This window comes from Salarias fasciatus, chromosome 12, assembly GCF_902148845.1.
Source record: "Salarias fasciatus chromosome 12, fSalaFa1.1, whole genome shotgun sequence".
Classification (NCBI taxonomy): domain Eukaryota; kingdom Metazoa; phylum Chordata; class Actinopteri; order Blenniiformes; family Blenniidae; genus Salarias; species Salarias fasciatus.
In genome coordinates this window covers 21,099,713-21,124,055 of record NC_043756.1, presented here as the reverse complement: position 1 = coordinate 21,124,055, position 24,343 = coordinate 21,099,713, and the positions used below count along the sequence as shown (strand labels likewise).

At 41.4% G+C, this 24,343-nt stretch overlaps 3 protein-coding genes across 3 annotated transcripts in view; 2 read left to right on the top strand and 1 right to left on the bottom strand.

The window, feature by feature from the left end:
- Nucleotides 1-8,792, top strand: part of LOC115398562 (aminopeptidase NAALADL1-like) — a 10,758-nt gene extending 1,966 nt beyond the window's left edge. The window contains exons 4-19 of the mRNA XM_030105394.1: nt 203-322; nt 1,669-1,861; nt 1,949-2,042; nt 2,129-2,233; nt 2,682-2,767; nt 2,839-2,958; nt 3,028-3,113; nt 3,252-3,315; nt 3,519-3,586; nt 3,662-3,753; nt 4,319-4,412; nt 4,570-4,651; nt 4,749-4,922; nt 5,504-5,591; nt 5,680-5,772; nt 8,615-8,792. Of these exons, the coding sequence (XP_029961254.1) occupies nt 203-322; nt 1,669-1,861; nt 1,949-2,042; nt 2,129-2,233; nt 2,682-2,767; nt 2,839-2,958; nt 3,028-3,113; nt 3,252-3,315; nt 3,519-3,586; nt 3,662-3,753; nt 4,319-4,412; nt 4,570-4,651; nt 4,749-4,922; nt 5,504-5,591; nt 5,680-5,772; nt 8,615-8,792 (1,737 nt within the window). The remainder of the gene's footprint in view (nt 1-202; nt 323-1,668; nt 1,862-1,948; nt 2,043-2,128; nt 2,234-2,681; nt 2,768-2,838; nt 2,959-3,027; nt 3,114-3,251; nt 3,316-3,518; nt 3,587-3,661; nt 3,754-4,318; nt 4,413-4,569; nt 4,652-4,748; nt 4,923-5,503; nt 5,592-5,679; nt 5,773-8,614) is intronic.
- Nucleotides 1-12,154, bottom strand: part of LOC115397794 (protein transport protein Sec24C) — a 25,480-nt gene extending 13,326 nt beyond the window's left edge. Inside the window, exon 1 of the mRNA XM_030104256.1 lies at nt 12,144-12,154. The gene's annotated coding sequence lies outside the window, so the exon portion shown is untranslated. The remainder of the gene's footprint in view (nt 1-12,143) is intronic.
- Nucleotides 11,955-24,343, top strand: LOC115398561 (aminopeptidase NAALADL1-like). The gene is made up of 19 exons (XM_030105393.1): nt 11,955-12,160; nt 12,855-13,027; nt 13,889-14,010; nt 14,788-14,907; nt 16,229-16,421; nt 16,550-16,643; nt 16,730-16,834; nt 17,551-17,636; nt 17,708-17,827; nt 17,897-17,982; nt 18,121-18,184; nt 18,388-18,455; nt 18,529-18,620; nt 22,177-22,270; nt 22,415-22,496; nt 22,594-22,767; nt 23,022-23,109; nt 23,189-23,281; nt 24,166-24,343. The coding sequence occupies exons 1-19, from the start codon at nt 11,955-11,957 to the stop codon at nt 24,341-24,343; spliced, it is 2,238 nt and encodes a 745-aa protein (XP_029961253.1).

Below are 24,343 nucleotides of genomic sequence, written 5' to 3'. Positions count from 1 at the left end.
ATGGGTGTGACTCAGTGAATGACGTGAATAAACAAAAAAAAAAAGCTCTAAAACAACATGTGCTCATCTGGATTGTGAAAGAGATGCCATCATAAATTCACATGACAGCATAAGAAGCAGTAATGGATAACATAAAATCTCAATCACATGTGGTTTTTTTACTTTCTGCTGCTGACAGTGTTGATCTCTCTTCCTGTTTTAGGGGAAGCTGGTTTATGCCAATCAGGGGAAACCGAGCGACTATCAGTTACTGAATCAAACCGTGGACCTCAGAGGAACCATTGCCATCACCAGATATGGTGGAGCAGGGAGGGCAGCGAAAGTGAGTCACTGCTGCTTCTCTGCTGTGTTTGGGGGTCGACAGAAATCTAGAAAAAGAAAAAAGAGTGAGATGCAGAAATATTTTAGTGTTTGAGTTTATGATCAGTTACATATAATCCATTGTTTCCAGAACAAAATGGAAACCCATAGTTAAAAAAAAAAATACAAAAAAAGAACACTAACATATAACTTTGTAAAAGTCTCTTGTTGTTGTTTGTTGACCTCTCTATGTAAATTGTGTTGTTTCTTGATTCCTTTATTTCGGATCCAGTACATCGATATAGAATTCACAAATCATCAACCTTCTCAACAAAGGTTACCCGTAGAACAAAGAAGTTACCCCTTTATATCAGAAACAAGTTCCTTTATGGAGCAAAAACAGACCACTACGAAAGACAAAAGTAAAAGTAAAAGAAGCATGTTGTCCTTTTTTCAGATATTTCTACTGATTAGATACGATCTAAATTAGCACCTCAGCAACCTTGAATAATATGAATAGGAGCATTATCCTGGCCACAGTCCCAGGGGTCGGATTGAACTTCACAGGACTTTCGCACAATAAAGGTGTAAATAAGAAAGGTACTTGCTGCATACCAATAAATCTCAGAGCATACTGCTGTTGAACTTGTAATCCTTCACTATAAAAAATTTGTTCCATCAAACTGTTGAACAACCGCACTGTAAACTCTGACAAGCTCACCCAGCTCTAAACTTTCTGGGTAACAGATTAAACAATAATGTTTCAGTGACGTTGTTAAGATTTTAAACTTTGAAGTTATATCAGCGCAAAGGCTTTAACAACATTACTTACAAAGTCTTATATAATGTGTTCCACAGAAAGTTTTGAGTTCGGTGTGCTATAAAGGGTTTCAGGGTTTACAGTGTAGAGTTCAGGAAAAAAAATCCCCACAGAGACAATAAAAGTAGATCTTATGTTATCTTATCTTAATTACCAACTTACGAAGGCTGTCCAATGACCATAATGTTTGTTGGACTGAACAGAAACGTTGTCAACAGTTCTTATTTGTGTCACAGTTGTGCATCTTGATGCAACAGCTAAGAATTCTCAAATTTAACTGGTGAATGTGAGTTTCAAGCTAGTGTCGTGCATGTTGTGCAGCAGGTGGGTTTCTTTTATTCCTCACATTTTTGTGTCTACATCTATGAAAAGCCATGTTTTTAAACGTGGACTCACTGTTATCCTCATGCAAGGAGCTCAGCAGTCGAGAAGGTTAAAAAAATGTTTGCTTCTATGTGAAAGGTTTTATGGCTCAGAGTTCAATGAAAAGATGAAGACGTAAGTTTTTACCACACAAGGTGATAATCAAACGTGTGTATCTCACCCAGGCAATTAATGGTGTGCCCTACGGAGTCATCGGGGTGCTTGTCTACACGGAACCTAAGGACATCAATGATGGCCGCATGTCGGACGCCAATGAGACGTATCCTCACTCCTGGTACATGCCACCCACGGGTGTGGAGAGAGGAAGTTATGCAACTAACTTTGGAGACCCGCTCACACCTTACCTGGCTGCTCTGGGTACGCGTTAACCTCTTTATGACTGGCTGTGATTTTAATATTTGGATTTTCTTTAAATTATTGAGGACAATTGTTGTGTTTTTGTAGAGGAGACCTACAGAATCAAACCTGAGGATGTTACAGGGGTCCCTCCCATCCCCACTCAGCCCATCGGATTTGAGGATGCCTATAGATTAATCTGGTTTGTGAGCCAATAATGCTGCTTTTGGAATAGATATCTATTGAAGGCTTCCAACTAACTTTCCTGTTTTCCTGCCGTCCTTTCAGTGAGTTGGGAGGTGAACCAGCTCCAGCTGCCTGGCAGGGCTCCTTCAATTGCACGTACAACTTCGGAGGCCCAGGATTCAAAAGCACTTCAGTTTTCAATAGCAGGTACATGTTGATCCACAAATAAGTATAAAGTCCTCTGTTAAGACCTGGTGACATCTCTGGAAGATGATATATTGTATTTCATGTTAACAGAAACCTCCTTTCCATTCATCATTCACCAATACAAAATGATTTCCTAAAATAAAACCTCTAGAAATGAAGTTGAATCATTTGATGCTTAACCTCAAACAAAAAAATGTCTCCACATTTCAGCAATTGAGCACCTTGTCTCCGACATATTTACAGTTGGTCATTATTTAAAGAAGGAAAGAATGTTACATAATGCTATTTTTCGCTTCTATCAAATTCGTTGCATTGTTTTTTTTTACTTCTAAACTGACTTCTCTTTTTACTTTCTCAATGTATTTTCTACCACATCCTGCTGCAGTGGGAAGTTTTTGTCTCGTCTTTGTTGCAACGTGATTGAGAGAAGTCTGAACTTGTGTTGCAGTGATGTAAGTTTGGACATCTTTAATTTCGCGGAGGTGAGAAACTCCTCCAATGTGATGGGAATAATCAGAGGAAGTGTTGAACCAGGTGAGGGAGTCCAAACCAGCAATTCATTATAAAGACCTTCAGCTTGCTAAAGTGTGTGTGTGTGTCTACAGACAGGTATGTGATCTACGGGAACCACAGGGACAGCTGGGTCCACGGCGCCATCGACCCGAGCAGCGGGACGTCTGTCATGCTGGAGCTGTCCAGGATTCTGGGCAAGATGGTGAAGGATGGTGAGGATAGTGTGATCATTTCTTTGTTGTGTTTCTATGCTGGATGAAGGACTGACCTCTCTGTGGCAGGTAAATGGAGGCCTCGCAGGTCCATTATCTTTGGAAGCTGGGGAGCGGAGGAGTTTGGCCTTATCGGCTCTGCTGAATACACAGAGGTGATTTACAATGGCAGTTTCGCTGTAAACCATATCTCAGTTGTCCATTAGTGTGCCATGAGTAATTCCTCCAAACCAACAGCCTGATCCAGCAACACACATATCGGTGCACTGACTGTGATCTTATGTCTTCTTCAGCAATACTACACCAAGCTCAGTGAACGCACCGTGGCTTACATAAACGTGGACATAGCGGTCTTTGGTAAGCAGCCTCCTGTGGTTTTTTAGACTAATATGGATTAGCACAAGCACCATAAGAAAAAGCTTGAAAGACATTAAAGACATTATTTTAGTTTCCATGCAGTAAGAATATTTATTGATGATGGTTGTGTTTGCTCACTTTGGATCAGCTCAGAGGTTGAAAGCAACGCTGATACAAAACTTTCTTTGTCTCCTGCCTGTCAGCAAATGCTACACTCACAGCTTCAGCCATGCCGTCACTGCAGAGCGTCATATTCAAAGCCGCACAACAGGTACGCTTACACACTGGCTCACATCGTTTGATGAGAACGTCGGCAGTTTGTGACATGGATTTGTTTGTTCTCCAGGTGGATGCACCTGGACGGGACTCTCTGTCTGTGTACGAAAACTGGAAACTTTTCACCAACAGAACCAGCCCGACGCATGGAGTCATTCCCAGGTGATGAGCTCCAGCAACAACTCTCACATGATGAAGTAACAGAAAAAGCTTTTACCTCATGAAGGGTATAGCTCTCATACTAGTATTAAAAAAACTGTTGAATGTGACCACTTTAGAGTTTTTGCACTGAACAGCCTGATAATTATGTGTATACAGTGTGGCTGTGTACAGCTGAAGACATCTCTTAATTTTTTTGAAGTGACTGTGAGCATGTTTGCGGTCCATCAGAGAACAAACACACATAGACTGACAGTCTTAAGACAGAAGAGAAAAAAATAAATAACAAAGCACATTAATCTCGGACAAATGAAAATCTATTGACTATCAGGAAAAACCATGAGTGTCCAGGTATTATATTAGCAAGCAATATATAGTGTATGACTGTCAATTTAGAAACAAATGTCAGATTTTGTATGTCCGGGTTGTACAATGTGTGGCTGTAATGCGATTTACTCTGCAAACTGAGTCGATTAAACTGTATGCATTCTCCACAGAACTGCCTGCTCGATCACTTCCCCCTCTCACAGTTAAAATGTGCTGCATGTGTTGTGTCTCCCTTCCACAGAGTGGGGTTTCTGTCAGGCGCAGGAAGCGATTATGCTGCTTTTGTTCATTACCTGGGAATCGCTTCCATTGATCTTTCATACACGTATGACAGGGTAATGAAAACCTCTTGAATGAAAACACTACTAATTCCATTGCTCTTTGGACGATAGTTGCCTCTGTGCTCATTGTCAACTGCAATAATGCCTGAGAATATGAGAACATTTTACAATTTAAATCACGCCTCTCATATTGATGTTCCTCCTCACACAGTCTAAAACGAATGCCAGGATTTACCCAGCGTACCACACAGCGTACGACACCTTTCACTATGCCGCCAACTTCATTGATCCCGGTAAGCGGCGCTCGTCTTCTTCTGTTTGTCTTCCTGTTGTTGAAGTTGACAACTGAAAAGTGTTGAATGTAACCTCACAGAAGTCCCTTACTTTCAGGGTTTTACGGCCACCAGGCCGTCGGCAGGACAGCCGGGAACATCCTGTTGCGCCTGGCCGACAGCCTGGTGCTGCCGCTGAACTGTAGTGACTACGCTGAGAGTCTGGAGGCCTACCTCAACACTGCAGTGGACCAATTCCAGAACAAGCTTCAAGAAAGAAACATCTCTATGGGTAAACACAAGACTAGACAAGACAAGACATTTATGTCTCATCTAACTATAAGAAGTTCAAATGATTTATTAAAAAGCAATGACGACGGTGGTGTGGACGTAACTATAATAACTACTGTCACTGTGCCATCTTGAATAATAACAAATGTGAGGACAGAAAAGACCATTTTCACTTTCTCATTACATTATGCTTAATTTTGAAAGTTCAAAAATACATGTTTATGCTTCTTTTTCCCAATATTCTAACATGTACATGAATTCCCCTCTCTGTTCTTGTTGCGTCTCTTATGTCGACTCATCATTGGAAGAAGTAAAAGAAGTATTTACCCAGTTTTAAGCATTGTTCATAATAAGTCATTTAATAAAGGCGCATGACTTTTGAATTGACTGTGGAGATTGCATATGTTGAGGCATTGTGGGTAAGAGAAGGTTTGTAGAGGTAAAGTGACCTCTTTACTGATGAAGCACTTTCTGACTTCCTGTATTCATGAGAGCTTCTGCCATAAAAAGACTGGCTCACAAGTTGATTAGAGGAGATGGAATCTTCAGAGAGAAGATGAAATGATGTGTTTTGTGTTTCAGAGCCATTAAAACAGGCAGTCAGCAGCTTCCGCACTGCAGCCAAGCATTTGGACCAGTTGATTCACAGCTCAGACCTGGCCAAAGAAACGTTAGTGTTCACAATCTGCATGTTTGCACAAATTTTGATCGTTGCACATACGACCCCACAAAACCTGTCTCTGTCTCTTTCCTCCTAGTCCGCTGACAGTCCGGAAGATCAATGACCAGCTCATGTTAATGGACAGAGCTTTCCTGAACCCGCAAGCCTTTCCTCAAAAATATGGATTCAGGTGAGAAGATGGCGATACCAGGAGTCAGTTAATGCTGAACATCTGTAGCGGAGCCAGAGTGGGGGCAAGGGGGCGGTCGCCCCAGGGTCCACAAGGTCATAGGGCCCCGTTTTGTGTGATGTGTTCATAATTACTCGTAAATAAATTATTATAATAAAATGTGCAGTGTGTGCGAGAAGGTACACGCATATGATTGTGGGCTCCAATTTGCCAATTCCTATATTACGACTGTCCATGAATGCATCAGAGCTGTAAGCCAGCGCTGATTGGCTGTGCGGCATGAACGAGTTTTTTCTTTGCACTTGATCTGAACTCTTTGGAGGGAAATTAAACAGCTAAACACTATGCTAGCCGCTAGCAGTACTACCCAAAACCTAACATCGGAGCCACTGGTGAGTCAGTGAAACCTTCAAAAATATTATCTTTATCAGAATGCTGTGGTCTTAAACACCTCGGGGCGACAGTAGCTCAGTTGGTCGAGCAGGTAGTCTTATAACCGGAAGGTTGGCGGTTTGATCCCCGCTTCCGCAGGTGTAAAACTGTCGTTGTGTCCTTGGGCAAGACACTTCACCCACCTCGCCTAAGTGTGAATGTAGTGTGAGAGTGAATGGTTGGTGGTGGTTGGAGGGGCCAATGATGCAGATTGGCAGCCTCGCTTCCGTCAGTCTGCCCCAGGGCAGCTGTGGCTACAGTAGTAGCTTACTACCACCTAGTATGGTGTGAAAGGGTTAATGTGATATTGCAGTGTAAAGTGCTTTGGGCTCTGTCATGCAGGGTAAAAAGCGCTATACAAGTGTAGTCCATTTACCTGCCTATTTGAATGTGCCTTGAGTTGCTCTCAACTATAAGAGACCGCAGACTCTATTTTTTTCTCTAATTCCAAAAGATAAAGATAGCTGTGTCTATATCTATCTGAATAGATTGTGTAATTGTAGACCAGCTGTGTTCATTTTATATTTAAGCTGTATCAAAGATGGTACAGATTTAGCCAGTGACTTTTTATCTGCGTTTTCAGCACCATGGACAGCGGACGCTCTGAGATTGACAGCTGTCAGGCTGCAGTTGTGTGTGTTTGTGTGTGTGTGTGTGTGTGTGTGTGTGTGTGTGTGTGTGTGTGTGTGTGTGTGTGTGTGTGTGTGTGTGTGTGTGTGTGTGTTCTTGTATTTCTATCCTTGTCGGGGCCAAGTGTCCCCACAAGGATAGCAAAACGTGGAACGACGTGCCTTGTGGGGACCTTTTTCCGGTCCTAAGTAGGAGAAACAGTGTTTTCTTGATCATGTTGTTGTTACTGAAAAAAGTAAAAGTGCATAAACATTTCTTTAGGGTTAGGCTTTGTTGTGGTGTGGGTTAGGGTTAGGGTAAGGGTCAGGGTTAGGGGCTAGACATGAATGGGAGTCAATGGAAGGTCCCCACAAGGATAGAAATACAAGACTGTGTGTGTGTGTGTGTGTGTGTGTGTGTGTGTGTGTGTGTGTGTGTGTGTGTGTGTGTGTATTTGTTCTTCAGAACAAGTTTGTGAACTGGTTTGTGACTTTATTCTGCTCTCTGAGGCATAGAGGTTTGCTTGGCTCAATAAAAATGAGCATTAGTGTGTTGTTTGATGGTAGCGTGAGGGATTGTTTGAATGATAAAATTACTATCATCAGGGCCCATCGAGAATGCTCCGCCCCCTCTGTACTGAGACCAGCGCTCTGCCTCTTCTGAAATGAAACCTGCTGTCCTGTTGACACAATGATTGACATCAGTGATGATGATCATCACTGACACTTGATGTGGTCAATAAGTTCCACACCTGAGACTACAATTGTTTTCATATTCATTGTTTCATATCTTTCTTTTTTTTTTTGTCTAAATTATTCAAAACTATAATGATTCATTTGTTAACATGTTTTGTGCTGGGTGACATGATGAAAAACGACAAAGTGACAAGAAAATAATTTGACCCTTTGCAGTGGTAGCAAAAGTTTTCACATACAGTTAAAGTATTGATTCGGCTTCTTTACTCTTTACTACTGAATAAGAATTAAAAAAAAAACACGCTGAAACTCATAAAATGATTCATGTTTATGCACATAGTTCTTTAATTTTAGATTTTGTCAGTGTGGATAAAGCAGCTAAATCATTATCAGTTACATTACTCATTATTCAGCCTTTATTAGATCTCAGTCAGAAACTAAAACATTTTAAGAAAACGACCTGGGTGGGTATTATTAATATAAATCATAAAAACATATAAACGTTAAAAAAAAAAGATTTTCACTTGAGATTTTCACCTTGGAATTAGTTATTTATTTGAGATAAAAACTATTTATGATGTTACTTCAATAGTCAGTATGGATAAGTGTTACTGTTTGACACTTTTACTGTAAGCTGTATTATCATAATGAAAAACAAGGAACAAGTCAGTTTTAACAGTGTAAGAAGTAGAAAGGACAGATATTTGGTTTGAAATAAGTACTCTAATACAGATGCCTGAAAATTTTATTGGGGGGGGGGGGGGGCAAACAAGCAACTTTATTTATAAAGCCCTTAAAATGAAAAAGTACGCAGTTCACACATTTTAATATGAGAAGTGCTATATAAATAAAGTTTGATTGATTGATTAGATAAATCAATAAAGAATACAGACAATACAAATTAAACACAAATAATTAAAAAGGATAAAAACAAGGGTAACATAAGACAAAAGACAGTAAATCTGTGTAGAATGAGTCATTCACATGTTCCTGGTTCCTCCCTGACTTTCCACTGTCTACTTCTTGTTGCGTCTTGTCGTGGTTATCAGTGACTGCCTGCCTCATGGTGAACCCTGTCTCTCGTTACGTCCGTCTGTGTCACACAGGCACGTCATCTGGGCCTCGAGAAGCTCTGGCGTTGCCACGTTCCCGGGATTGGCTGATGCCTTCGCCACCGCCGAATCCTCAGGACTGGACAGCGACTGGGAGAAAGTCCACTTCCACGTGTCGGTGCTGAGCCAAGCCATCGGTGGCGCCGCCACCATGATGGCTGAGGTCATATAAACACTGATGAAGAGCAAGACAAGGCAGGAATAATCTCTGGTGCATGTGGAGACTGTTCACCAGAGGATGGAGATATTTAAATACAAAGCAGCTTTTTTAATAAAGTGCCAACCGTACCTGTTGTAGTTTCATAGCTGTGGTGTTACGAACTTTTTCATGTATTTTTTTTAAATCAGTGGTGCTCGACTGATCTGCTTCAGGAGCCACCGTCACCTCTCGATCACAACACACCACCCAAATCAAGAGAAAAAATTAAGTTTTCACATTTATTTAAGAGAATGAAATGGAATCTTGTCTGAACTGGTCAGACAGTCTTATAAAATATACTAATATGTCAACACAGACAAAATAAAAGTTCAAATCAATGCATGTGATCAATGCAGTGTGAATTTACTTATGGTGGATAAATGAATGAACTGGACACTGTAGGGAAGATGTGAGGTAAATGGGATGAAGATGCTCGACTCTCACTAGCAGTTTAGACTGCATGAGATCAGTCACCATCGGTAAGGATGTCATGCATTTCATTCCACTAAAATTGCATCAGTTCATTGTAGGAAATTCAACAGCAGCCACAGAGAAGCCATTTGAAAAAATTGTTCTACTAACAGGCAGAAATAAGAACTTTAAAGGTAAGTCAACAGGGTGGCAATGTTTTCAAAGGCTGCCAGACATCTTTCATGTTGTCTGGAGGACTGAGTTCGAGCAAGATTAATGAGGTGCTCCTCTCCCGGTAAACAAGAGTTTAGTGTGATAGTAACAAGAATCAAAGATGGTGCTGATGACTGGAAAACTACTTGCCCAGGTGAGCCACTCTTGCAGAAACCACAGTATTATTTTTTTCCACTGGGGGTCAGAAAAACGCTTCAGTACCAAGTCATCATGAGCTCATACATACACACACATTGATGACTGTTACAAAAAGAGCTGGGCAACGTTTTCCAGGCCCGGTTCTCAGGAGCATGTCTCATGGGAGAGAGGAGGTAAACAGATCAAGCAAGGGGGGCCCACAGGCTTCCCTGCTCTGACAAGTTTAGATTTGCATTGTACAGCAAATCATAAGACACTTCCCAGAATCTAAAACAGAACTGTTTTAATTGTAAAGACTCCTGCATGTTGGGGAGAAAGGTCACCAACATTTGGCCTGATTGTAATGTTTCTGCCAATCAGACTCGTCTAGCTTTTGGAAATCACAACCTGCCCACAGGTTTATGCAGGTTGTGTGGGCTGGTGGATAAAGGAGGTGGGCGAGTTTCGATCTATTTGTAGCCGCTGCTGCGGCTCCCCCCTCCAAAAGATGGACTCTTTATGGTCTCGATTGTTCTTCACGCTGACATTTTCACCGACTGCATCCAGCCATCATTTGAATGGTGTCACAGCTGAGGGTGATCTCACTGGCAGACAGCTCAGAATCTTTTTAGACTTGGATTTATATGTTTATTGGTCTTCTGACTTCATGGACAGCCTGCTATTGGAACGACTGGAAGAACTCTTGGTGATACATGCAGTCATTCCTCAGTATTTTAGGCAGTGAGAGGACTTTCTTGCAGAACCATACAAAAGGAAAAGCTTTCCATACATCTAAGATTCAGTACCAAGAATCATCCTTCATCCTTCTGTTGAAAAGTGGGATCAACAGACACAGTTTTGGGGAGTTGTATACTCACCAATTAATGCCACACATTTTTGTTTGGACTGTGGGCAAGAATGAATTGTGAGTCAGAAACCACACGTGTGGGTTGTACTCGCTACTCGCAGACTTTATTCTTTAAAATATACACAAACTTTCCTCCCCTAATCTTAAATACCGCGCCTCCCTGAGGCCAATAGTTTTAAAATTAGGTTTGAAAATGGACTGTTTTTTTTAATTGTTATTGTCATTACTCGACTCACAGATAAGCATGGTGGTTAAGTTGGCAAACATTAAACATATTATTGCTCAACAGCACTATGAAAGAGTTTTTCATGCGATAATTACATCTCAGCTGGATTACTGCAGCCCTGCATGTTGGAGTGTGGTTATAGCCAGCGGAGTCCTGCTGGGTGCTTCAGGTCAGCTCAAGCAGAAGCTCAGAGGGAAGTTACAGAAACTTTTCTGTTGCTGCCCTGAAGCCATGAGATGAGTGACCACTGGACATCAGAAAGGCCCCCTTGCTGTCCATTTTTAAAAGCAATCTTGAACTCATTTTTATTCCTTGACTTTTAACCCAGCTTGAGACTGATGTTTTTATCATTGTGTTGATTGCTCTTTATCTTGCACTTTATGTTTTTATGTGAGTTTAAGTACAGCACTTTAGTGTGGCTATAGTTGTTTTTAAAGTCCCGCTGGATCAAATTGAGTTGGTCGGCAGCCACACAGTACTGCATTGAGGACGAGGCGAGGATTTTGCTCAGGGACCCACAGGACATGTTTTTGGGCTATGGGAGAAAACCCATGAGCACACTCCACACAGGAAGGCCCCAGTTGGCATTTGAACCCAGACCTCCTTGCTGTGAGGCGAGAGCACCAAGCACTGTGCCGATCTTATATTTCACTACTCACATATTTCATTGAATAATAAAACTGTGTGACTTAAAGGACGTAAAATGAAAACTAAACAATATGCCAGTTCAGAAAGAAAAAAAAGTATTGCAAAAGGCTTGGAAATAAACTAAACAATCATGAAATATATTGAATATTTTCTTTATTAAAATTCAACATGTTCCCCCTTTTGGGCCTCAATTGATTCTGTCTATGACTTCTCTCATTTGGTGGAGAAAACAAACAAGTAATGTGACGTTTGGGTCAGTTTTCAGTGAAAATTTGTTTTAACTGTTTTTCACAAATAAACTGTCAAGTTTTTATCTATTAGTCCATGTCAGATCTTTATACTGTTTTCTCCTTTGTGTGACTTATTTTGTGAAAAAAAGACAGTCTTTTCACACAAATCTCTTTTAAAACTGTGCCATCCTTAAAACAAACCCAAAATAGATATTCAGATATAAATTTTTGCTGAATATGCAATTTCACCATTCCCCGTAATTACACAAAAGGATAAAGTCCACAAGTTCAAAAATTAATGATTAAACTACTGCATCTTACAAAAGCAGCTGCGGCTGTGCAATTTCTCCTCACATCAGGTTGAGACATACATCTGGCCCATCGCATGTTTTTTAAGCAAGATGAATAAACCGGTGTTAATTGGGCTTGTGTGCGGCGCTGCCGTGCTGAGTCTGGTCATTGGTATCCTGATCGGTCACTTTGGCATCACCAAGAACAGCAGCTCGGGCCCATCCTGGGTGAACGACGTAGTGAAGGATGTGGACGAGAAGCTCATTGAAGATTTCATCCGAGAGGTGGATCGCAATGAGATTGAGGAAAACCTGAGGTCAGTCGTTGAATAATGACATTAATATATTGGTAGCTGAACTGACAGGGCTTGTAGTTGGGATCAGTGATGCACTGCTAAAGATCATTAGTGGCAGAGTGACTTTATGAGTGAGTTTGATCGAACCTGCATCCTAAAGGCTGGATAAATCCTTTGGTCTGTGAAGTTTGTGACTTCATATAGGATTACTTTGAAGGACTGTGGAAGACAGACCTATTGGTGTATCTGCAGATAAATCAACCTCAAAGTCATTGGCAAGAAAAGATAAAATATTGGAGGGAAAGTGATTTTTAGACACAGAACTGTGTTTTTTGCACGAGGAGAAATCATGAAAATGGCATAATGTTAAAACTGGACTGTTACTGTTTTGCAAAACTCCATTTTATTTTCAGGTTGATGGTGTTCAGAAGAAGATACCTTTTAAATAGACTAATTTTAAGTTGACAATATTATAAGTTAAGATTTTTTTTTTTTTTCGAAATCAAGCCAACTTGAGGTTATATTTGGCAGTTTGAGGCCCATGAATTAAAATGTGTTTGACTCATTTCAATCACTCTTCTTTCATGCAATGACATTTTTACAACATGAAACAAGAAGTTTAGCACCATAAAACCTTTGTATCACTCACAGCCTTGAAGGATTTACAAGCAAGCTCATGATAGTTGTTTACATTCATCTTTCTCTTCCTGGACAGGGAGCTGACCAAAGTTCCGCACATGGCCACCTCCCCTGGAGACGAAGAGACTGTTCAGTTCATACTGCAGAGATGGCAGGACCCTGACAGTGGTCTGGATCAGGCCTGGAGAGAAGAGTACCAGGTTTACCTGTCTTTCCCCAAAGCTGATGAACCCAATAAAGTCACTGTCGGTGAGTCATGCTGTTGGGGACGGAGAAGCAATCCTCTATTTTTTGTTCATTCCTGAAGTTTGAAATAGAAATTTATTTGACTCTTGGATCAGAATCAGTGAATTCTGGGTTGAGCGCATTGAACGCCTCTTTCAGGGTTCAATTACTATAATATGGGTCCAGAATTTAATTTACCAAAAGTGCTTCAGTGAGGCATTAAGGAATTAAGCAGGATTATTTTTAAAAGACAAAAGTACAGAAACACCTATCTTTAAATGAATGTTACATCAAATCCAATCTCTGCTATATGACAACTTTACATTTAATATGTCCAAAGAAAACCGAAAGCATTGGGGCCACACGGTGGTTCGTGCTTGTGCCTCACAGCAAGAAGGTCCTGGGTTCAAATACCAGCCGGGGCTCAGGCCTTTCTGTGTGGAGTTTGCATGTTCTCTCAGGGTACTCCGGCTTCCTCCCACAGTCCAAAAACATGCATGTCAAGTCAAGTCAAGTCAAGTCAGCTTTATTTATAGAGCACATTTAAAAACGGCTTAGCCGCATCATGTCAGGTAATTGGTCATCCTAAATTGCCCCTCGGTATGAATGTGTGCGTGAATGGTTGTATTTCTGTATATATGTCAGCCCTGCGACAGACTGGAGACCCGTCCAGGGTGTACCCAGCCTTCGTCCATAGCAGCTGGGATTGGCTCCAGCCACCCGCGACCCTGAAAGGGAGAAGCGGTAGATAATGAATGGAAACTGAAAGCAACTTTATATTTTTTGGGGTACTCCCACAGAGACGTGCAACTTTTATCTGCAGTAAATTCCATGAGGTCTGACAACATTTTTATATCTTCTCAATCCTCATTATCGATCTACCAGTGAACCCATCTGATGACGTGTTATTCACCGTCAGAGAGAGGGAGAAAGCTTATTTCCCAGAGCAAGAGGATCCTCAGGTGGTTCAACCATTTGGTGCATTCTCCCCTGCAGGACACGCAAAGGTACGAGCTTCTATTGAACTTTAACTGGCAACATTTTACTGATAATGATAAAAATAATGGCATCCATATTGTATTTTATTGCACATTTGTGCACATATTTCTTAAAGGCTGCTGTGTTTCTGACACTTCCTGTTCTCAAATGATGCAAAGTTATTAACTGAGACAAAAAAAAAAACAAAAAAAAAAACACATGATGGTCTTAACTCTAACCTGACTGGCTAAGTGTAGGAGCTTTCCTGTCATGCAGATGAAGAGAGGGAAGGGAAAAACATTAAAGATGCCTCAGAAGATTTTTTTTTTTCATTACAGTAGGTAGAAAAACAAAAATAGAAGCCAGATCGCACCTTTCTCCATATGTCCTTCCAGACTGATTCACTTGATTGTTATAAAACTACAGACTTGATGTTTAATTTTTCACTTCGACTGCAGTCACACGGGTCTTAAAAAACTGTTATTGTTAGTTATGACTGTCAAAGGTCAAAACCTTTTGAATGCCTTATCGTGATTGCATTGCAGATGATGGGTGTTACTCAATGAATGACAATGAATAGACAAAAAAAAGCTCTAAAACTGCGTGTGCTCATCTGGATTGTGAAAGAGATGCCATCATAAAGTTCACGTGACAGCAAAAGCAGCAGTATAGAATAACATAAAATAACAACACCTGTGTCATCTGCAATCGTAAACTGAAGAGAGAGAACTGGGGGAATCTCAATCACATGTGTTTTTTTTTTTACTTTCTGCTGCTGACAGTGTTGATCTCTCTTCCTGTTTTAGGGGAAGCTGGTTTATGCCAATCAAGGGAAACCGAGCGACTATCAGTTACTGAATCAAACTGTGGACCTCAGAGGAACCATTGCCATCACCAAATATGGTGGAGCAGCGAGGCAAGCGAAAGTGAGTCACTGCTGCTTCTCTGCTGTGTTTGGGGGTCGATAGAAATCTGGAAAAAGAAAAAAGAGAGAGATGTGGAATATTTTAGTGTTTGAGTTTATGATCAGTTAAATGTAATCCATTCGTTTACAGAACAAAATGGAAGCGAGAAGTTTAAAAAAAAAAATCCCAAAAAAGAACACTAACATATAACTTTGTAAAAGTCTCTTTTTGTTTTTTGACCTCTGTATGTAAATTTCTTGATTCCTTTATTACGGATCCAGTACATCGATATAGAATTCACAAATCGTCAACCTTCTCCACTGAAAGAAGTTACCCGTTTATATCAGAAACAAGTTCCTTTACGGAGCAAAAACAGACCACTACGAAAGACAAAAGTAAAAGTAAAAGAAGCATGTTGTTGTTTTTTTATATATTTCTGCTGATTAGATATGATCTAAATTAGCACTTCAGCCAACTTGAATAATATGAATAGGAGCATTATCCTGGCCACAGTCCCAGGGGTCGGATTTAACTTCACAGGTCTTTTACACAATAAAGGTGTAAATAAGAAAGGTATTTACTGCATACCAATAAATCTGAGCAGATACTGCTGTTGAATTTGTTGTAATCCTTCACTATAAAATATTTGTTCCATCAAACTGTTGAACAACCGCACTGTAAACTGTGACAAGCTCACCCAGCTCTAAACTTTCTGGGTAACAGATTAAACAATAATGTTTCAGTGACGTTGTTAAGACTTCAAACTTTGAAGTTGTTACGTAAAGGTTTTAGCAGCATCACTTACAAAGTCTTATATAATGTGTTCCACAGAAAGTTTTGAGTTCGGTGTGCTAAAAAGGGTTTCAGGGTTTACAGTGTAGACTTCAGGAAAAAAAAATCCCCACAGAGACAATAAAAGTAGATCTTATGTTATCTTATCTTAATTACCAACTTACGAAGGCTGTCCAATGACCATAATGTTTGTTGGACTGAACAGAAACGTTGTCAACAGTTCTTATTTGTGTCACAGTTGTACATCTCGATGCAACAGCTAAGAATTCTCAAATTTAACTGGTGAATGTGAGTCTCAAGCTAGTGTCGTGCATGTTGTGCGGCAGGTGGGTTTCTTTTATTCCTCACATTTTTGTGTCTACATCTATGAAAAGCCATGTTTTTAAACGTGGACTCACTGTTATCCTCATGCAAGGAGCTCAGCAGTCGAGAAGGTTAAAAAAATGTTTGCTTCGATGTGAAAAGTTTTGTGGCTCAGAGCTCATTGAAAAGATGAAGACATAAGTTTTTAATACACAAGGTCATAATCAAGCGTGTGTATCTCACCCAGGCAATTAATGCCGCGCCCTACGGAGTCATCGGGGTGCTTGTCTACACGGAACCTAAGGACATCAATGATGGCCGCATGTCGGACGCCAATGAGACGTATCCTCACTCCTGGTACATGCCACCCACGGGTGTGGAGAGAGGAAGTTATAAAACTAACTTCGGAGACCAGCTCACACCTTACCTGGCTGCTCTGGGTACGCCTTAACCTCTTCATGACTGGCTGTGATTTAAATTTATTTATAATTTATATTATAATTTATATTTATAATTAATTGTTTGGATTTTCTTTGAATTATTGAGGACAATTGTTGTGTTTTTGTAGAGGAAACCTACAGAATCAAACCTGAGGATATTAAAGGGCTCCCTCCCATCCCCACTCAGCCCATCGGATTTGAGGATGCCTATAGATTAATCTGGTTTGTGAGCCAATAATGCTGCTTTTGGAATAGATATCTATTGAAGGCTTCCAACTAACTTTCCTGTTTTCGTGCCGTCCTTTCAGTGAGTTGGGCGGTGAACGAGCTCCAGATTCCTGGCAGGGCTCCTTCAATTGTACGTACAACTTCGGAGGCCCAGGATTCAAAAGCACTTCAGTTTTCAACAGCAGGTACGAGTTGATCCACAAATAAGTATGAAGTCCTCTGTTAAGACCTGGTGACATCTCTGGAACAAGGCATCTTGTATTTAATATTTACAGAAACCTATTTTCCGTTCATAGTTATCAGTAGAAGACAAAGAAACACAATTAAAGAAGCTGTTGCCTTCAGCGCTGAGGAACCAAACTGTGTAAATCACAGCTTCTCAATAGATCAGTCTCTCCTGGAAGTTGTGATCACCCAAATTTAACAGAGTTGCAGGGTCATGCAGAATTCACGGACATTGGTTGATTTCCAGTTAATTGTTGAAATTGCAGCATAGACTTATAGATGAGTGTGTGTGCTGAAGTAACTGTGTCGATCATTCACCAATACAAAATAATTCAAAAATTTCTCTCCTAAAAAAAAAAAAACCTCGACAAAACAAGTTGAGAAATTTGATGCTTAAAGTCACACTAAACAAAACAAATCTCTCTACATTTCAGCAATTGAGCACCTTGCCTGTGACATATTTACAGATGGTCATTATTTAAAGAAAGACAGAATGTTAAATAATGCTATTTTTTGCTTCAATCAAATTCTTTGCATTGTTTTTTTTTTTTTACTTCTAAACTGACTTCTCTCTTTACTTTCTCAATGTATTTTCGACCACATCCTGCTGCAGTGAGAAGTTTTTGTCTTGTCTTTGTTGCAACGTGATTGAGAGAAGTCTTATCTTGTGTTGCAGTGATGTCAGTTTGGACATCTTTAATTTCGCGGAGGTGAGAAACTCCTCCAATGTGATGGGAATAATCAGAGGAAGTGTTGAACCAGGTGAGGGAGTCCAAACCATCAATTCATTATAAACACTTTCAGCTTGCTAAAGTGTGTGTGTGTCTCTACAGACAGGTATGTGATCTACGGGAACCACAGGGACAGCTGGGTCCACGGCGCCATCGACCCGAGCAGCGGGACGTCTGTCATGCTGGAGCTGTCCAGGATTCTGGGCAAGATGGTGAAGGATGGTGAGGATAGTGTGGTCATTTCTTTGTTGTGTTTCTATGCTGGATGAAGGACTGACCTCTCTGTGGCAGGTAAATGGAGGCCTCGCAGGTCCATTATCTTTGGAAGCTGGGGAGCGGAGGAGTATGGCCTTATCGGCTCTGTTGAATACACAGAGGTGATTTACAATGGCGGTTTTGCTGTCAACCATATCTCAGTTGTCCATTAGTGTGCCATGAGTAATTCCTCCAAACCAACAGCCTGATCCAGCAACACACATATCGGTGCACTGACTGTGATCTTATGTCTTCTTCAGCAATACTACACCAAGCTCAGTGAACGCACCGTGGCTTACATAAACGTGGACATAGCGGTCTTTGGTAAGCAGCCTCCTGTGGTTTTTTAGACTAATATGGATTAGCGCAAGCACCATAAGAAAAAGCTTGAAAGATATTAAATATATTATTTTAGTTTCCATGCAGTAAGAATATTTATTGATGATGGTTGTGTTTGCTCACTTTGGATCAGCTCAGAGGTTGAAAGCAACGCTGATACAAAACTTTCTTTGTCTCCTGCCTGTCAGCAAATGCTACACTCACAGCTTCAGCCATGCCGTCACTGCAGAGCGTCATATTCAAAGCCGCACAACAGGTACGCTTACACTGGCTCACATCGGTTGATGAGAACATCGGCAGTTTTTGACATGGATTTGTTTGTTCTCCAGGTGGATGCACCTGGACAGGGCTCTCTGTCTGTGTACGAAAACTGGAAACTTTTCACCAACAGAACCAGCCCGACGCATGGAGTCATTCCCAGGTGATGAGCTCCAGCAACAACTCTCACATGATGAAGTCACAAAAAAAGTTTTTACCTCTTGAAGGGTATAGCTCTCATACTAGTATTAAAAAAAACTGTTGAATGTGACCACTTTAGAGTTTTTGTCCTGAACAGCCTGATAAATATGTGTATACAGGGTGTGCAGAATTATTAGGCAAGTTGTATTTTTGAGGATTCATTTTATTATTGAACAACAACTGTGTTCTCAATGAACAAAAAAGACTCATAAATATCAAAGCTGAATATTTTTGTAAGTTGGAGTGGGGCTTTTTTAGTTTAAGTATCTTAGGAGGATATCTGTGTGTGCGGGTGACTATTAATGTGCATAATTATTAGGCAACTTAACAGTAAACAAATGTATTTCACTTATTTTCTACAATTCTACAATTCTACAATTTCATTTAGCAGACGCTTTTGTCCAAAGCGACGTACAACACAAGCAAGAATATAGACATAAGAAAGAAAGAAACCATTAGTAAATGCTTCAATTGCTTCAAGTGCGCAAGTGCGATTGGTCAAGGGAGTTGCCATCAAGTTGCAGAAGAGGAGCCACTACCCCCCCCCCCCTTTTTTTGTTTGTGTCAACTTAGTCAGTGGTACATAAGTGCTGGGTTTTAGAACACCTGATCTATTCTTCCCCGAACATGGGGTCGGATTAAGACCCTAGGTGTTCTCTGAACAATTGAGTCTTCAATTGTCTCTTGAAAGTAAAAAGACTCGGCGGAACGCACCGAATTAGGTAGTTCGTTCCACCATTTGGGAACAACAGAGGAGAAGAGTCTGGCAAGAGATTTAGAGCCATGCTGGGCTGGAAGCACCAGACGTCTCTCACATGCAGAGCGAAGAGGGCGAAGAGGGCGTGAAGGAGAGTCGACCTGGATCAGGGAGTCCAGGTAGGCCAGAGCCGTTCTTGTAAGCGTTTTGTAAGCCAGGAGGAGAGATTTGAATTTGATCCTGGCTGCAACTGGAAGCCAATGAAGGGAGATGAACAGAGGAGTGACATGAGCTCTTTTGGGCTGGTTGAAGATCAGACGTGCTGCTGCATTCTGGATCATCTGTAGAGGTTTGACTGTACATGCAGGGAGACCCGCCAGAAGAGAGTTGCAGTAGTCAATGCGTGATATCACGAGAGCCTGAACCAGAAGCTGTGTGGCCTGTTGGGTCAGGAAGGGTCTGATCTTCCTGATGTTGTAGAAGGCATAACGACAAGACCGAGAAACTGAGGCCACCTGAACCTTAAAGGTCAGCTGGTCATCAATCATGACACCCAGGTTTCTGGCTGAGTTTGTGGGCACAAGTAGGCTCGAGTGAAGTTGGACACTGATCTGAGGCTGGACAAGCTGGAAAGACCATGAGTTCAGTCTTAGACGGATTTAGCTGAAGGTGGCGTTCCTTCATCCAGGTGGAGATATCAGCCAGACATGCTGATATTCGAGCTGAGACTGTGGTGTCGTCAGGTGGAAAAGAGAGGAAGAGCTGAGTGTCGTCAGCATAACAGTGATAGGGAAGCCATGGGAGCGAATCACTGCAACAAGAGAAGTGGTGTACAGAGAGAAGAGTAAGGGGCCAAGCACCGACCCCTGAGGGACCCCTGTCGATAGGCCATGTGACCTTGACACCTCCCCTCGCCATGAAACTCTGAAAGATCTGCCTGTGAGGTAGGACTTGAACCACAACAGGACGGAACCTGAGATGCCAAGGTCAGAGAGTGAGGAGAGGAGGATTTGATGGTTCACGGTGTCAAAGGCAGCAGACAAGTCCAGCAGCAGGAGGACAGAGAACTGACCAGCAGCTCTTGCCAGCCGCAGAGATTTTCACCCATGAAACCAATATAACAACTCAAAATTTACAACTATACATTTCTGGTGTTCAAAACCAAAACAAAAACAAATCTGTGACCAACATAGCCACCTTTCTTTGCGAGGAAACTCGGAAGCCTGCCATCCATAGATCCTGTCAGTGTCTTGATCTGTTGACGACCAACATTGGGCGCAGCAGCAACCGCAGCCTCCCAGACACTGTTCAGAGAGGTGGACTGTTTTTCCTCCCTGTATATCTCACATCTGATGCGGGACCACAGGTTCTCTATGGGGTTCAGATCTGATGAACAAGGAGGCCATGTCATTATTTTTTCTTCTTTTAGACCTTTTCTGGCCAGCCACGCAGTGGAGTACTTGGATGCGTGTGATGGAGCATTGCTCTGCATGAAAATCATGTTTTTCTTGAACGATACTGACTTCTTCCTGTGCCACTACATGAAGAACTTGTCTTCCAGAAACTGGCAGTAGGACTGGGAATTGAGCTTGACTCCATCCTCAACCCGAAAAGGTCCCACAAGCTCATCTTTGATGATACCAGCCCATACCAGTACCCCACCGCCACCTTGCTGGCGTCTGAGTGGAGCTCTCAGCCACAGGCCCATCCATCTGGCCCATCAAGACTCACTCTCATTTCATCAGTCCATAAAACCTTAGAGAAATCAGTCTTATATTTGTTGGCCAGGTGTTGTCGTTTTTTCTTGTGTGTCTTGCTCAGTGGTGGTCGTTTTTCAGCCTTCCTCACCTTGGCCGTGTCCCTGAGTATTGCACCTTGTGCTTCTTGGCACTCCAGTGATGTTGCAGCTCTGAGATATGGCAAAACCGGTGGCAAATAGCATCTTGGCAGCTTCACGCTCGATTTTCCTCAGTTCATGGGCAGTTATTTTGCACCTTGTTTTTTCAAGACACTTCTTGCGACCCTGTTGACTATTTTGAATGAAACGCTTGATTGTTTGATGACCACGCCTCAAAAACTTGGCAATTTTAAGAGTGTTGCATCCCTGTGCAAGACATTTCATTATTTTTTACTTTATGGAGTCTGTCAAATCTCTCTTCTGACCCATTTTGCCAAAGGAAAGGAAGCTGTCTAATGATTATGCACACCTGATGTAGGGTGTTGATTTCATTAGACCACACCCCTTCTCATTACAGAGATGCACATCACCTGACATGCTTAATCGGTAGTTGGCTTTCAGGCCTGTACAGCTTGGAGTAGGAACACATGGATAAAGAGGATGATGTGGTCAAAATACTTATTTGCCTAATAATTCTGCAAACCCTGTACAGTGTGACTGTGTAAAGGTGAAGACATCTCTTACTTTTCTTGAAGTGATTGTTCCAGAGTTGACTGTGAGCATGTTTGTGGTCTATCAGAGAACAAACACATATAGACTGACAATCTTACACATAAGAAATAACAAAAAAAAAAAAAAATAACAAGGCACATTAATCTCGGACAAATGAAAATCTATTGACTATCAGGTAAAACCATGAGTGTCTCGGTCTTATATTAGCAAGCAATATATCGTGTATGACTGTCAATTTGGAAATTAAAGTCATATTTTGTATGTCCGGGTTGTACAATCTGTGCTTGTAATGATATTTACTCTGCAAACTGAGTTGATTAAACTGTATGCATTCTCCACAGAACTGCCCGCTCGATCACTTCCCCCTCTCACAGTGAAATTTGCTACATGTGTTGTGTCTCCCTTCCACAGAGTGGGGTTTCTGACAGGCGCAGGAAGCGATTATGCTGCTTTTGTTCATTACCTGGGAATCGCTGCCATGGATCTTTCATACACATATGACAGGGTAATGAAAAACCTCTTGAATGAAAACACTATTAATTACGATAGTTGCCTCTGTGCTCATTGTCAACTGCAATAATGCCTGAGAATATGAGAACATTTTACAATTTAAATCACGCCTCTCATATTGATGTTCCTCCTCACACAGTCTAAAACGAATGCCAGGATTTACCCAGCGTACCACACAGCGTATGACACCTTTCACTATGCCGCCAACTTCATTGATCCCGGTAAGCGGCGCTCGTCTTCCTCTGTTTGTCTTCCTGTTGTTGAAGTTGATAACTGAAAAGTGTTGAATGTAACCTCACAGAAGTCCCTTACTTTCAGGGTTTTACGGCCACCAGACCGTCTGCAGGACAGCCGGGAACATCCTGTTGCGCCTGGCCGACAGCCTGGTGCTGCCGCTGAACTGTAGTGACTACGCTGAGAGTCTGGAGGCCTACCTCAACACTGCAGTGGACCAATTCCAGAACAAGCTTCAAGAAAGAAACATCTCTATGGGTAAACACAAGACTAGACAAGACAAGACATTTATGTCTCATCTGAGTACAAGAAGTTCAAATGATTTATTAAACAGTAATGACGAGGGTGGTGTGGACATAACTATAATAACTACTCTCACCTCTTTACTGATGAAGCACTTTCTGACTTCCTGTATTCATGAGAGCTTCTGCTATAAAAAGACTGGCTCACAAGTTGATTAGAGGAGATGGAATCTTCAGAGAGAAGATGAAATGATGTGTTTTGTGTTTCAGAGCCATTAAAACAGGCAGTCAGCAGCTTCCGCACTGCAGCCAAGCATTTGGACCAGTTGATCCACAGCTCAGACCTGGCCAAAGAAACGTTAGTGTTCACAATCTGCATGCTTGCACAAATCTTGACCATTCCTTAATCATGCCCGTCTCTGTCTCTTTCCTCTTAGTCCGCTGAAAGTCCGGGAGATCAATGACCAGCTCATGTTAATGGACAGAGCTTTCCTGAACCCGCAAGCCTTTCCTGAAAAATATGGATACAGGTGAGAAGATGGCGATACCAGGAGTCTGCTGAAAATGCTGAAAATGAAACCTGCTGTCCTATTAGTTCTTGTTTAGGGTATTTATTCCCTCATCTTTGTGTTGAGCAACCAAAAGTATCTTCAAAGTGAAATCAAGGAGGGTGGCAACTTGACACAATTATTGACATCAGTGATGATCAATGATACTTGATACGGTCAATAAGTTCCACACCCGAGACTACGATTTCTTTTCATATTCATTGTTTCATCTCTTTTTTTTGTCAAACTTATTCAAAACTATAATAATTCATTTGTTAACATTTAAAAAAAAAAAAGATTTTCACTTTAGATTTTCACCTTGGAATTAGTTAATTATTTGAGATGGGGAAAAAACTATTTATGATGTTACTTAAATAGTCAGTATGGATAACTGTTACTGTTTGACGCTTTTACTGTAAGTTGTCCTTTCATAGTTAAAAAGTCAGTTTCAACAGTGTAAGAATTAGAAATGACAGATATTCTGGCTTAAAATAAGCACTCTAATACAGACGCCTGAAAATTTTATTTAGGGAAAAAGCAAACAAGCGACTTTATTTGTAAAGCCCTTAAAATGAAAAAGTACGCAGTTCACACATTTTAATAAGAAAAGTGCAATATAAATCAAGTTTGATTGATTTGATAAATCAATGAAAGATACAGACAATACAAATAAAACAAACATAACAAGGATAAAAACAAGAGTAACATAAATGACAGTAAATATGTGTAGAATGAGTCATTCACATGTTCCTGGTTCCTCTCTGACTTTCCACTGTCTACTTCCTGTTGCGTCTTGTCGTGGTTATCAGTGACTGCCTGCCTCATGGTGAACCCTGTCTCTCGTTACGTCCGTCTGTGTCACACAGGCACGTCATCTGGGCCTCGAGAAGCTCTAGCGTTGCCACGTTCCCGGGCTTGGCTGATGCCTTCGCCACCGCCGAATCCTCAGGACTGGACAGCGACTGGGAGAAAGTCCACTTCCACGTGTCGGTACTGAGCCAAGCCATCGGTGGCGCCGCCACCATGATGGCTGAGGTCATATAA